This window comes from Condylura cristata, unplaced genomic scaffold (genome assembly GCF_000260355.1).
Source record: "Condylura cristata isolate star-nosed mole 26May11 unplaced genomic scaffold, ConCri1.0 scaffold00005, whole genome shotgun sequence".
Taxonomy (NCBI): domain Eukaryota; kingdom Metazoa; phylum Chordata; class Mammalia; order Eulipotyphla; family Talpidae; genus Condylura; species Condylura cristata.
In genome coordinates, this window is record NW_004567106.1 from 29596687 (window position 1) to 29612236 (window position 15550).

Consider the following 15550-nt stretch of genomic DNA (forward strand, 5'->3'; position numbering starts at 1 on the left):
CATGTTACAGGACATTGTTTTCCATACTTAAGCACCATGTTAGTGGGTAGATTGTCTGTTATCCGATTTACAGGTAGAGAGAACTGTGTGGCAGAACTGAACACTTGACACATAGCTCATTGGTATCCTGCTTCATTCCTATACTGCTGATCATGCAATATGTTGATTCAAGAAATAATGCTTTTTACTTCAAAAGACTGGAATTCTCCTTTTTCTGTATTTATTTGCTCCCAGATCTTTACCTGATTCATATTATGTAACCGATTCTGTAAACATCTGATTTAGGGCATAGGTTACATATTCTACTATCTGCACTATATGCTAACTGGTAAATCAGTTTTTCATTTTTATAATTATATTTTCACCTTGTTGTTTAGAGTTTGCTGAAAACACTGAGAACTTGAAAACCAAAATGTCGGAACTAAGACTCTACTGTGACCTCCTTGTTCAGCAAGTAGATAAAACAAAGGAAGTGACTACAACTGGTGTGTCCAATTCTGAGGTAAATATTGTCTTTAACCACACAAAAAGTAGCATAAGCTGTTACTTACTGGTTACACACCAGTTACATTTATTTTCTTATAATCCCTCATTATCTTAAAATTTACTACTTTTCAGATAAAAACGTAATAAAATGCAACAAAAGGAAATGTGTGCATTTCAGCATATGAAAGCGTTTGCTTCCCTTTCTGAAACAAATTTAGGATTTTATTAATTGATAACATTTGGAACCTTTAACTATGATACTAGTGTATGTTTCTTGCAGGTTTTTAATTCGGCCTTACTTGTGCAGAAGAGTCATTTCTATTAAGATCCCAACATAGTATCTCTCACCTTAGATAAGACTAACAGAATTTAATTTCACTATAGTAATTATGTTTTAGTGCAGACTAATGTTGCCAAAGAAGAAGATACGACCTTTTTTCTCTCCATATCAGCAAGTATTCACATTTTAATATTAGTACTAATAAAGTTGTCATTCACTCATACTAACATCTTTTAAAAGATCTAAGTCGTGTTAAAGTGCTCATTGAATGGCTCACATTAACTAGAGAGGTTCTCTCTCTTCCGTACTCTCAGACATTTTAATCTGAAAAGCAATACCTATAAAATGAGGAGTCTACAGACATAATTGTTTCAAATTACTTTTCTTAGGTAGTAGAAGAATACTGTGTTACTAATAACATATGTGCTTTGGGTTTTTCTAACAAAGGTGATTTAATTCACTTTCATTCATTTCCTTTTGGGCCCTCAATTTCATTCAGCAACTGCCAATTGTGTAAAATAGATTGTGCTGGGTAGGAAAAGAATATTAAAAATATTTCAGTTAGGGATGTTTGCAGTCTAAAGCAGAGAGTGATTCTCAGTCTAGAGCAATTTTGCGCCCCAGGAGACATCTGGCATTGTCTGAAGACATTTTTGTTGTCAACACTGAAGAAATGCTTTGGCATCCAGTGAGTAGAGGCCAGGGATGCTGCTTAAAATACTGTAATAAATAGGAGAGCTATTTCCTTTACTTTCATCACTCCAAACATTAGCCATCTCCAAATGTTTCTGGTGCTGAGGTAGAGATGCACTGTAAATGTGATATTGTAGTTATAGTAAATAAATATTTGGTAATACAAATTTGACTTTTGGAAAGAGACTAAGTAAGAAGACTAAAAAATGAGCAGAAGACCTAAATGCAAACTTCTACAAAGACATACAGATGGCCAAAGGCACATGAAAAAAGGTTATCATCATTTATCATCAGGGAAATGAAAATCAAAACCACAGTGAGATACACCACCTTAATGAGAATGGCCCATCTCAAAAGGCTGGAAACAGCCAAGTGCTGGCAAGGATGGGGGATGTAGAATGGTCCCGCCCCTGTGGAAACCAGTGTGGAGGTTTCTCAAAAAACTAAAAATGAATCTTCCATATCATTCCACCCTTAGGTATATACCCAAAGAATACAAAAACACCTACACTCCTACATTTATTTCAGCACTGTTTAAAATAGTCAAGATATGGAAATAATTTAAGTGCTCAAAAGTAGGTGAGTGCCTATCAAAAAGATATGTTATAGATATAGGTGGCTGATTGGCCATCCTGTTCTGAGATAGCTGTGTGCAGAAACTTAGTTTTTGGTTTGTTGACATGAGACTTAACATGAAGAACTCCATCTTGGGTCCAATCTAGTTCCTTTAATGCCACTAAATTGTGGTTGCCACATTTTCTAATCAGGGTGTAGTGTCAGCTTCCTAAAGAGTTTATTACTATCAATAATCCAGGTGGAAAACACCTTGAGCAAGTAAAATAACTTAGAGGAGGCACTAGTTAGATGTTTAAAAGATCCCAGTTGCTAAAACTGCTTAGGCTATTCTGTACTGGAAGCCAAAAAAAATTCACTCAAGCAGAAATTTTTTGATTTATAATCTCCTGTGCTTCTGTACTACAACCTCACTTTCACTCAGGCAGTGGAAATCTGAAGACTAAAGTCAATCTACAGTCTGTGTGATTTCTTGTTTTATACCTGTCACCCCCCGTTATAGATGTGAAACTTCATGAGGGCACTGTGCCTAGCCCCTGGTACAATGTCCAGTTGAAAGAACTTGTTTCAGCTCAGTAGGTGAGTGGGTCAGTGTAAAGGGTCAGATCGAGGGTAAGGCTTATGGATACTTGATGGACTCAGTCTTCTTCTGAGTACATATTTGTCTGGCAGAATAGATGGATACATTATCATATTGAGGATAAGAACATTACACACTTGGACTTTCTTTTTTGGCAAAGTAAACAAGATTTCCACTCTGGTTGTTTTTGTAGGAGGAAATTGATGTGGGAACTCTGTTGAAATCAACCTGCAATACTTTTCTGAAGACTTTAGAAGAATGCATGCAGATTGCAAATGCAGCCTTCACCTCTGAGTTACTGTATCGAACTCCCCCAGGCTCGCCTCAGCTGGCTGTGCTCAAGTCCAATAAGGTAACAGCCCAGCACTGCTTGGCTGAAGCAAAGCATAAAGAAAGGTTGACAGTTAAGAAAGTGATACTAAGCTATGATCTCTGTTATCCTTTGGTGACTGATAAATACATTTTTTAGTGGATTTTACTTTGTGTTCACTTTTATACTTGCCCTTAGTCCCCAATATCAAGTTAATAGTTTTTGGCAATTGTGTCACCAAAACATGTCTCTAATGTGTCTAACCTCCCCTCTATCTTCCATGGCCAGAGAGTCTACCTGAGATTTTGGTGACCTTTCAGTGATTCCCTCATTGACTATAAGTTAAAGTCAAAATGTCTTACCCGCTTCTCCAGTGCCCAGCCTCTTTCTCTGTCTTTACCTAGCTTGAGTGTATTAACTGCTTATAGCTCACCCCACATCTTTATGCAATTTCCCAGTACCAACAATGCCTTCTCACCTGTCTGTTAGCTCTTATTCATCTTGATGAATTCCTAGGCTGGGATGATTATACCCTTACACATACCCTGTTTTAGCAAAATTCAGTTTACCTCAAGGGCATGAACACTGTTCTTCCGATGTTCAATATCATGCTGTGTCCTAGATTGGTACTTACGACTATTTGACCTAAATAGTATAGCAAAAATTATAAAAAGTTAACTATCAAGGGTTTGACTATGATAATTATGTCATTCAAAAGCTAGCTTTCTTAGTAGTTATGGTCATGTTTACTACTTTCATGTTTGATAAAATTCTGATTATATTCTGTTGGAAGTTTAACATATAAACTTTTTCTTGATCTCTTTTAAAGATGAAACATCCTATTGTACCGATTCATAATTCACTGGAAAGGTATAGTAACTTTTTCTCTTTCTAAACAAACAAACAAAAATTGTTATTCCTTGTTTTTTTTTAAAAAATAAGAATACTTTGATTGTATGCTGACTTTTCTCATGATTTGAGTAATATCATAAGGAAACTGTATGGTTTTCCTATTTGAGGTGATACTGAAGCAATATATACCCTTCAGTTAGCATCAACTGCTACAGAAGATGTTTTCATTTTCCTTAGAATCTGGATCTCACTCATCACATTAATAACTTTTAATGTCTCTAGTTTCCTGAGAATTGGAACCTTGTTCTTTGGAAGAAACTAAGCAATGACTTAAGTGTCTTTTTATCAAGAAAAAAAGTACTATTTTTGTTTAAAAATAAAAATATTATGTGGCTTTACAGTTTGAAAACAGTATATAAATTGCATCAGAATACAAACTATTTCTTCCTCTAAATACTCCTTTTGACTTAAACAAAAGTATTCATTACATAGTTGTTTTTCAAATATTTGGGGGCTTTATTCCATTTTTTAATTTCATAAGCATTTCCATATTTTGACATGTTCATGTATTTGTCCTTTCAAATTAATATCTAATATATCAGCTGTGTATATACTATTGTTTGCATCTTTAGAAAAAGGATTATTCCCAGTTGGGTTTCGTTAAGAAAATGAAATTCAACTGACTAAATTTTAAAGATATTACTGACTTTACTCAAAGATTCATGACCCAGGTCTAGCAGATGAAAAGGAGCTCTGAAGAACTATGCTGAATGAATGTTTTATACAGGCAGAAAGGGAAGTTGTTAGCAAGTAGAGTATAGTGGAAGGCAGGCAAGGTCACCTTCCTTTGAGGGACAGAGTTGAAAAATAGCTCTCTCCAAATGTTCAGATAGATTTTTCCAGTACATGTCACTTTGGCATACATGGGTAAGGCCAGTCAAGACCCTGCAGGTCTCTAGGGAAATTGTTGCCATTATCTTAAAGAATGAAGATTACCAGAGTTAATCATCTCCAAAAATAACCTTTTTATTGCAAAAACCTATCTTGGGGCATGACAAATCTCTAGAGTATCTCGTGTTATTTTAAGTTATTCTCCCCTTGTCAAGTGAGACCCTCTTGCCATCTATGGTGCCCATAGGAGCCATTCCCTAGGTTCCTATCCTCCTCTTTATCTCAAAACATAAACCGTCAGTATGTCTCATTTTCTCTAGAACTGATAGCTGTGTAAATTCTCCAAAAATTTATAATTAAATTTGGTCTTTTTCTCCTTTTGTCTGTTTGATGTTAATTTGTTTGCTCCACCAGTCTGAGAAAAGAATGGGGGACGATTTCCCCTGTAACCCAGTAGGACCTATCAGGCAGTTTATTTAACTGAAAAAGTTCAGACCTCTTCCTTAGGATAACATTACTGGGAGAAACTGAAACTGCAATTAAGTTAATAGTGAGTCTCAGTTTGGTAACATGGGTTCAGCACAGATAACTTCATTTGGGGATTGTTTCTTTTAACAGTAACAATTTTTTCCTGTGGATTAGAATAAAAGCCTCAATGATTAACAAAGTTATTAAATAGTCAGTGAGGATTTAAATTTGGAAAGCAGTATAATAGATTTCATTCTATAGGAACTGTTGCAACAATCGGAAAATTTATATACTAAACTCATCGACATTAAAAAAATACATTCTTGTTATCCTGAGGTAAAGATACAGAGGTGCAATTGGTGCACAGAGGAGGGCAAATGCTGGGATTTAATCACTACTGTGATTCCTAAAGAATGTGATTCCTAAAGACTGGTTACCCACTTTTAAGTCTTCTTTATCCTGCTCCTTAGTGGTTATGATATCAAAGTAGAAATGTTTAGGACAATCTGTGACAAGATATTGTAGATGTTATGGAGGTGTTTTCCAATATACTCTGCATTAAACTTGCTATATTGAAATATGTATGGTATTTCTATGGGAAATAATTGCTTTTCTCAGAATCAGCATGTTGCTTAGACCTTTTTATTTAAAGTTTTGTTTATTATATTTATATATTTTTTTCTAATTTAGCTGGGTATAGTCACTTGTCATAAGATGTTCTAAATTTTACCATTAATTGTCCCTTTCGGTTTTTATCTTTCCTGTTACCCTAAGGAGTGACAGGTGCTCAGGATTTATCTTGTCCTTTCAAATTTTTACTGTTAGACATACTTTGAAGGGAATAGTTACCCCTGACCACAGAGGGAGACTTCTGACAAGTTAACTCCCAGGCAAACGTATGGAAATAGCTAGTGATTTTGAAAACTAAGAAGGGCCTCCCATGGAGAAGCTAGGGAAAGTGAGAAAAGTGTTAAATGTTCCTATAGAAAACTGATTGAAAACCAAATTGATGTCAATGACTCTTTCCTGTTACTGGTGGGGGGAGCTGGGAGACTGAGTCAGCTGAGGTCACCTCTAGAGCAAAGAATGCCTATTTAACATCTGAACTTCAGCCAGATATAAATCTACTGTCACAGGCAGAGCTATCTGCCTTGGAGGCAAGAGAATAGAGATCTGGCTTGCTTTAACAATTCTATTTTTTGACTGATTTAAAAGGAGTTAGTGATTGTGAATTCTTTCCCTACCTCTCAGAATAAGATCTTAAATTGACCAAATAGACATTTTTACTATTCTCTTTTTAAAAATGTTTCAGGCAAGTGGAATTAAACAATTGTGAAAATGGATCTTTAAATATGGAAATAAATGATGATGAAGAAATCCTGATGAGAAACAAGAACTCCTTATATTTGAAACCTGCTGACACAGATTGCAGCATATCAAGTGAAGAAAATACAGATGATAATGTAACAGGTTAGAAACAACAGTAAAGTCTGAAGCAAACTGGTGAACTATAGGATCTTGGGAGCTTGAGAGTCATTATCTGATCATTATCTTGATAGGATATGACTTCTAGACAGTCTGTCAAGTATCTCCTGAGGAGATGTTGGCTCCATAACACATTGTCATCCCTTCTTCACCCCAATATTTCTCCCCACTACATGCTGATCCAGTGTTGAAAAGGCAGAAGATAATCCTGCACCCACTGCTGTGATGTTCGTGGACTACAGTGAGCAGTCACTGTCTGTGCTGACATTTTAGAGTATTTCACTGGTTTTCTATTGTGTCCCAAAGTCATTTAAACTTGGACTGTGATGTCAGACTTAAGAGGACATCAAATACGATGGCAGTTCAGTTTTTCATCTTTCTAGTTTCTGATGAGACCTCAGGATGTTAGAATTCGACAGTCACCCCCAGCTTTTCACCTGTTTTGTCTGTGTCCATCATGCTCAGGTTCCACATTTCATTTCATAGTCTGTATTTGAAAATGCTGTCCTTTTGAATTTACTAATTCCTTTAGTGCTACCCACTAAAAACCCTTTTCAGATAGGTCCACATTAACCATACTAGAACTTTTAATCGTTTTAAGTGCTTAATAAATGTTTTGAAAATAAAATTTAAAAATATTCTCATCTCCCCTGAAAGAAGAGACCTTGTTTTTCCAGATGAGTTGGGAGAAAAGAAGATACATTTTCTTAGTTGTTAATCTTAGGCAAGCATTTCACTCATTACTGAAATCTTATCTCTACGTAAATAATAAAAACAGGAGACTTGCTATTGAAACAAAAATTAATTTAACCCTATAATTTTACTTTTAGAATTTATTCTCAGGACATAGTCATGTTTAAGGACAAATATCTATGAATGGGGATATTCTTTGTGATATTCTCATTTTTCATGTTAGTTGTATTCTATCTATATATCAAGTGTACTTATAAAGTCACCTCTGAGTTAGTAAATATCGTCAATTGGTCCATATGTCACCTTGCTTTATATGTGTTTCTACTTAAGGAAACCTTTAATATCTCTTGTTGATTCATTGACATTGAATTCACAGTGAGTATCACCATAACTCATGCCAGAATAAAGCTTATCTACATATGTACTTTCTTTATAAAGCACATCACAGCCTCTTGCATTTAGGAATACCAGATAGTACTATACATGTGGCATCCTTTTAAACAGCAAAAATGCAAAAAAAAAAAAAGGTGAAACTAAATAAAGATACTTGTTGTGTACAGTATGAGAGCTGAATCCAGAAGGCAGTGTCACCTGTGCAGTGTCAGCTGGGAGTATAGAGTGTATGTCTCAAATTTTCACCACGTATCCACAGATGACTGGAGAGTTTACAGGCATTGATGTTTAAATAAGGAAATGCCAGCAAGTAGACATATTCACAAATACAGAATACATGAGTTAAGAGAATCAATTGTATTTATAATAGTAACATTTTAGAGACCCTCTAAATGCCATGACCATTATATATTACAGCGATCAAAATTACAGATTGAAGAGTATTGAACAGTAATGATATTCATGATATACTGAAAACAAGTGGACTACAAATCAATTATATATGAAGCCAATTTTGCATGTTATATATATTTTAATTGCATAGTATTTTGCTGTTTACTTTTATAGTATTTTTATTCTGTGTACTTTTCTCTGTTTTAAAAATGTTCAACAATGAATAAATATTAATTTTACAATAAGTGAAAGGTTAGATTAGTAATAGGCATCATATACTTTATAGTCCAAGGTAAAATAATAAAGGAAGATGGAGAGGAAAACCTGGAAAATCATGACAGCAAATTGGCACAGCCTGGATCAGACTGCTCAAGTTGTTCTCCAGAATCTCAGTGGGAGGAAAGCCAAGAAGCTATCCCAACTTTCTTTAGCACCATGAATACCAGGTAATCTATACACTATAAAAGCACTGTCCGTTGTACACCAGCTTCCTTTCCGGAAACTCAATCCTAATGTTTCTTTTAGGTGAGGCTTATTCTAGTACACTAGAGAGTATGTCTTATCAAATACCTGCCTTACTCCTTATTTTGTCTAAATTAATGAAAGAGCAGAAATTGAATTGTGAGTGTATATTCTGTGAAAACATTTAGCCTGTTTTGGTGGATTATCTTTGAAAAAAATATTTTATTGAACTATATTATAATAGAAAAATGATCACTGGGGCATTTCTGAAATCAGACCAAATGACTTGCCCTGTAGAGAGGCAGGTGTTTTCATGACTACCTTGGAACTGCAAAGAATGCTAATGTTGTGTTTCTAATCTTTCCTCTTTTTTATCACTAAATTTAAGCTTTAGTGACATTGAGCTTCTGGAAGACAGTGGCATCCCCACAGAAGCATTCTTGGCATCATGTTATGCTGTAGTTCCAGTATTAGGTAAGATTAATTCCCCTAAATTCATTAGTCTATAGAATCTGTCTCTAGTTATTTTGCAAGAGTTATCTTCAACTGTGAGTATAATGTGGTAATCATTTTTATCTACTTCTTTGTAATCAGCTGACACAACTAAGTCAGTATGATCTTAAGCATTAATTCATTTTTCCATTTAACTAAATATTGACCTCAGAGTAGTGTAGTGAAGAAGGGAATTCTGCTTTTTAAAAATCATACATGAAAAGCAGAAGTGATAAAGTAGTTGAGGAATAGACTTTCAAATTTTTTGGTACTATGTAAAACAAATTATACCGGTTAAAACTTTTCTCAGAAATTATGTGTAAAAATGTATGTGTCAGTCACAATTACTTTTTAGACTTAGTCGTACCTGAGATTGCTAATTTGCTGTATTACCATTTTAACTCTTCACCTTTTCCTTAAGTGAGCTATAACTTGCATAAACCTTAAGTGTTATGATATAGTGTGTTTTTACAAATGTACCTACCTATGTAATCCATATCCGTACCAAGACTAGGATGTTTCAGAACGTTCTATATAACAATGGATTTAGATGATAGGATGTGACAACCTGCCATCTAGCCTCTAGCCTAAGGCAATCATTCTAAAAATTTCATATAAATAGAATCATGTTATGTACTCTGCATCTGAATTTTTCTCTCAGAGGGATGTTTTCATCCTTATAACACAAATCAGTAGTTCATGCCTTTTTGTTGCTGCATAATGTTCCATTGTGTAAATATTTCATTTATTTTTCTTTTATTTATGCATTTAAGAACTAGGATCTACGTAGGCCTTTGGTGTGTATGAGGGGAGGGGTGGTGAGAGGATTCACCAGAGACAGGGTGCGGAACAGAACAAGCAGATCTCCTGAAATACACTGCTGAAGGGAGCAGTAGGTGAAACAGGAGAGGTCTGCTGTGCCATGTGGGTCAGCTACCTGGCCTTAGCTCCCTGCCCAGGATCAAATTTGTGCTGCAGTGGCTGCAGATAGCTTCATAGTGTTGAGACTTAACCCCTTGAACAACTCGGAAAGCCCTCCTTGCTTTACTTTTTCAGTCATGCTTTTATCCAACAAATATTTGAACCACTGAATACTTCCATATTTTTTAGGAGCATGTTAAAAGATTAACACAAAACAAACACTAATTTAACAGTGGACTTTATTTAACCAATACATTAAAAAATTATCATTTCAACATACAATCAATATAAAATAATCATTGATGAGCTACTTTGCATTCTGTTTCTGATATTCTATTTTACATTTTAATAGCACATTTGAGTTGGAAATAGCTACAGTGCTGTCACCAAACACCACTTAACTTTCCCTCAGTCAATAAAAGGAAACAGATTGAGAAGAAAAGTAACTTAATTTGTCAACAACCTGAAGAGGGCAGTAGACTTCTGTCTGTGAGACCACTGTCCTGGCTTCCTGGCAGAGGGCAGTACTTATCCAGAGTTAAAAGGGTGTAGAGGGGATTAGCAAGGATCATTGTATTTATTCTTGCTACCAGTTGACACTAGCTTGCTTTTATCATCACTTGTTGGTCAGCAATTCAAAATGTTATCTTCCTAATGATGCTCTTTTCCTTCAGAATGTGAAAAAGAAATCAGGTAAACAAAGGAGAATGCTTATCTGGTTTGACCAAAAGAGAGCCTCTTGGGCCCTCCCTGGTGGCACAAAGGATTAGAACACAGCACTGCAAGCCAGCTGCAGCTGCTTCAGCTCAAGTTGGATCCCCCAACCCAGAGGTGATCCACATTGGCGCAGCAGACCTCTCCTGACCCACCCCTTGGCCCCCTTAGCAGTGTGCTTCCTTGATCTGCTTGTTCTGCTCCCCACTCTATCTCTGCTGAAGCCTCTCACCGCCCCTGCACCTGTAGCTGTACCCCACTTATGTATGAATAAATAAATAAATCTTTAAAAAAAGAGCCTCTTATTACTGTATCATTGTGAATGCTAAATAGGCACATATTTCATAGCTACCATATTGGACAATGCACCCCTAAAGATTACAATATGCATTTTAATCTCAAAAGATTGTCTTCATCTAATCTGAATTTTAGGATCATTTCATAGCTATTCAGCTCAGGGCAGTATAATATAAAAAGATAAAACTTATATTTAAAAACAAAATATAGAAGTTGGGAGGGAAGAGCTGCTAAATTTGTTACTATAAAATTATTTTAATAAATTGTTTCTTCAAAGACATTTTCAATCTTTTCTTCTAGACAAACTTGGCCCTACAGTATTTGCTCCTGTTAAAATGGATCTTGTTGGAAATATTAAGGTGAATATACTGGCTTGGTATGGTGACTGTATTTGGAGGAATTGGTTGTATGAAATTTCATTTATATACAAATGAATTTGAGTTTTACATTCAGAATAAAAAGTAGCTTCAGGCTTCTGAGGTAGGAAGAAAAATGCTTTAAATCCCTAAAACAGCTGTTTAATTTTAACTTAAGCATCATAGACTTCTCATACAAAAAAAAAATCATGATACCTTAAAAATATAGGGCAATGTAATAGAAACTAAATTTATTTTGATTTCTTAGGGATCTGTTTACAAACTGAAAATTTTCAGTATTATACTGAGTTCCTTGATAGTCTTAGTATTTTTAATTTAGAGTGTTTCTTTGCTTTTCCTGCAGAAGGTAAATCAGAAGTATATAACCAATAAGGAAGAATTCACCACCCTCCAGAAGATAGTGCTGCATGAACTAGAGGCTGATGTAGCCCAGGTTAGGAACTCAGCCACGGAGGCCCTCTTGTGGCTGAAGAGGTAAGGCAGCTGGACCTGGGGTGGCTCAGCGGTTCAGCCGTTAAAATGTGGCTAGTGTAAATGTTACTAGAAAAACAAAATGTATGCAAAGACTACTTCTGAGTGAAAGCTCTAACCTAATCGCATAACCTTTTTTAAGACATGATGAATAGAAAAACTTTTCTAATTTTTGCCACCTTCTTGATAATAAATATTGCCAATATCAGTATGTATAATATAGGAATCTTAAGGGAGGATAATGTTGAACTAGTTTCTCTTTAAATCAGTGGATCTTAAAACTTTAATGACATCACTATCACCTGGAGGATTTGATAAAAACACAGATTACCTTATTCCCAGTTTCTGATTCAAAAAGTCTGGAGTGGGCCCCAGAATTTGCATTTCTAACAAGTTCCCAGCTGATGCTGGGACCCTATTGAAAAACAACTGTTGAGGTATATCATATAAGAAGGGTCCAGTGCAAGCTAAAGGTAAATGACAGAGGAAAAGCTCAGAAAGCACTGCCCAAGGATTTGTCTGTTCACTGTTATGCCCAGATAATGAAAAAGAAACTGGGGTCTACCATTTCTTTATACCCATTTAATGTAAGTGAACTTTGAAAATAACATGTCTCCCCTTTTTTTGTTTCAGAGGGCTCAAATTCTTGAAGGGATTTTTGACAGAAGTGAAAAATGGAGAAAAGGATATTCAGACAGCCCTGAGTAAGTGTTATTAACAAAGGATCTGCAGCAGAGGGACTTTGGGGCCCCTGGCTCAAGAGTCCTCATTTCTCTCACAGAAGGTCTTTTTTACCATCTCTGGGTCCCCTGCATTTTTGGATTTCTCATGTATCCCTGAGTTTCCAGGACATGCTCAATTATGTTCTTCCTATGTGTTCTGATTTCAAGTAACAAAAGTATGTTCACCATAATGATTCATATACTCAATCAAAGTTTATCAAACTTGATGACTTGTGTAATGATCAGGATCAGCAATCTCTGGATTTTACCCAGAGCAAAACGCTGTGCTTCTGGGCAATTAACTTTCTTGTGACTCACTTCCTCCTCTAAAATGGGAATAATGGTACAATTTCCCTTTTAAAGTTGTTGTAAAGATTAAATAGATTATTACATGTTAAAAATAAAAAAGTAAGAAAAGTGTTTGGCACATAATAAGCACTCGATACAAGTTGTTTACTATCTTTTTGTCATATTATGAAGGTAATAACCTGCAAGAAAATGGGACTTATTTGTGCCAAATCAGAAATGAAAACAGGAAGTTTCCCAAAACTCATGTGCCAAGCCAGAAATTTCTCACCAGACTAACTTCTTAGTGTAGAAATTTCATACTGAGAGGAACTTGCCCACCTTAAGGCAAGTAGATGATGGGGGATACAGAGCTAAGACTCTAAGGATCTCTGCAAGCAAAGACTGGTTTAAAATCACACACACACACACACAGTTTAAAAACTAATCCTGAATATCAGGGTGAAAACATAAAATTTACAGCCGCTAAGAGTCCACATGGCCCCAGTGCTACTGCATTGTGAAGGCTGACTGTGTGAGAGGGGAAGGGGAGCAATTTCTTTACCTCAGCTGGGGCTGGTGAATAGGACCCAACTGTACACAGGACACTACCAAGTGAAAAGAAACGCCTTGACCCCTGGAGGGGAGAGGAAGTTGAAGAATCACTTGCTATCCTGCCCCACCCAAATTCTGCCTCTGTCCTTCCCGTGCTTGATGCTTTTCTGAGACTGGTCTCGGAGGTGTGAGTTGTGAAGTGAGAAGAAACATGAAGTGCAAATGCTGCTTCAAAACTGAAATGACCACAGCAAATCTGAGCTTTTCTGTCCCTTTCCCTTTAGCACTGTTTGGTAGAAAAGAAAATTGGGCTGTAAATTTTATGTTTTCACCCTGATATTCAGGATTAGTTTTTAAACTCTGTGTGTGTGTGTGTGTGTGATTTTTAAACCAGTCTTTGCTTGTAGGGATCCTTAGTTTTCTATTGTTGTTAAATGTGTAGAAATAAAGTCTTCTGCATACCTCACCCCACCCCCGCCCGCCCCGCCCCCAGCCAATGCATTCCTCTCTCCATACAAACAGAAAAAGCTCTGTGCAAACATACAGTGAAAAATACTTACACATATTCAGAAACATAGGCTCTTTGATGCATGTATCTTCTGGATTAATGGCTTCTCTCATTTGAAACTGCAGCCATAATAAGTGGAAATGATATCTTGCCTGAAATGAGGGAATTTGGGTATGTAAGTAAAAGAAAGTACCTATCCAATTTATATGCCATATATAGACAAATTAGCTTGCATGCTTAAAATTTTAACTCAAACTGAATTTGAGTTATTGTAATAGCTACTATTACCGGGCAACCCCAACATAAAATGGGTTCGTTTATTTAAAGCACCCAGTGTAGATATGACACTAGGTTCTCAGGCAACACTTCATTTAAACTTCCCTGTGCTCCCCTTTTTATCAAGTAAACTGAGGCTTAAAAAAGGTAAGTAACTTCCCTAATGCTGCTGTTACCTTCAGGTTTGTAGGTCTAGTCCCTCAGGCCCTGCCAGGCGGCTGTGGCAGCGCTAAGTCCCAGCCACTAGACTATCACAGGTTGGTGTCTCATGAAGCTGCAGCAGGAACTTTGCTGACACTCAGGCGAGCAAGCAGAAAGAAGCAAATTTCATTTAGAAAAACAGATATAAGGAAAAGTTTATTAAGGAGAAAAGGAACAGAAATAAACCAGGCCAGGGAGGGGCAAGGAATCTGAAGTGGGGTTATGCCACAGGGACTATAAATATACACCTTCTTACCCTAATTATTCTAAAGCCCTGTCAGTCTCTTTGTGACTGGTTATTTCCCTGTGGCCCCACTCACTCTTTCTTAATGTCTCTGTGTCAGCTTTTATCTTAGAGTCCTTTATAGAGGAAGCTATACAATAAACACTCAATGCAAGTCCTTTATAGAATCCACTATAGAGGACTTTAGGTTGATCTTTAAGTCCTTATTGGAAATGTCCTGCTGCCCCAGTGGGGGGTGGGGATTTGGTTAGTCCCCTTTGGAATTTGTTGCCTTTATCTCTGGAGCCTTCCTTACTCTTCCAAGGCTTTTCCTAGTCTGTTCTGACCCTAGAAGCTTGCTCTGTGGCTCACTAGGGTCTGCAGTCTATATCGATGGTTCTTATGGTGGTACAAGAGCAGCAGTATAATAGCAGAGAGGAACTTTCACCCCATCCAGGTTCTTCCTAGGTAGGCTGAGCAATCAATTTACATCAGACGGGTTAATAGGAGAAAGAGAACAAAATTAACTACCTATGTATGGAGACTCTACATAGCTCTAAATTCTAGAGTAAGTAGAACAAGCCAAGGGTTTTTATCCTGTGTTAAGGAATGGGGGCAGCAGTCCTCTGCCCACCTGTGCCTATGCAGGTGCTTCTTTCCACCCATTCTTTCCCTCCACAGGGCAGCAGCCTCCTGCCTGTCTTTGACTTGTACCATGCTAGGACCTTTCTGCACTGACCACCCTCGGTGGAGGCTGCTCTCCTAAGGCTGCCCACCTGCAACCATGCAGACCTGTCTCTGCAAACCTGTCTTTTCCAGAGACAGTACCGCTTGTGCCTATGCAAGTGGCCAGTACTCCTGTCCTTTTCCCTAATAAACCTGCTCTTTAAATTAAAAAAAAAAAAAAGAAAAGATAAAACTTCATAATGAGGAGCAGTAAGATCTACTT

The 15550-nt window shown here is 36.7% G+C and overlaps 1 protein-coding gene across 1 annotated transcript in view; it reads left to right on the top strand.

The window, feature by feature from the left end:
- PLEKHA8 (pleckstrin homology domain containing, family A (phosphoinositide binding specific) member 8) overlaps positions 1-15550 on the top strand; it is a 53881-nt gene that overhangs the window by 24457 nt on the left and 13874 nt on the right. Inside the window, exons 4-12 of the mRNA XM_004676819.2 lie at positions 378-502; positions 2806-2964; positions 3752-3792; positions 6446-6603; positions 8384-8543; positions 8948-9033; positions 11284-11342; positions 11704-11834; positions 12465-12535. Of these exons, the coding sequence (XP_004676876.1) occupies positions 378-502; positions 2806-2964; positions 3752-3792; positions 6446-6603; positions 8384-8543; positions 8948-9033; positions 11284-11342; positions 11704-11834; positions 12465-12535 (990 nt within the window). The remainder of the gene's footprint in view (positions 1-377; positions 503-2805; positions 2965-3751; positions 3793-6445; positions 6604-8383; positions 8544-8947; positions 9034-11283; positions 11343-11703; positions 11835-12464; positions 12536-15550) is intronic.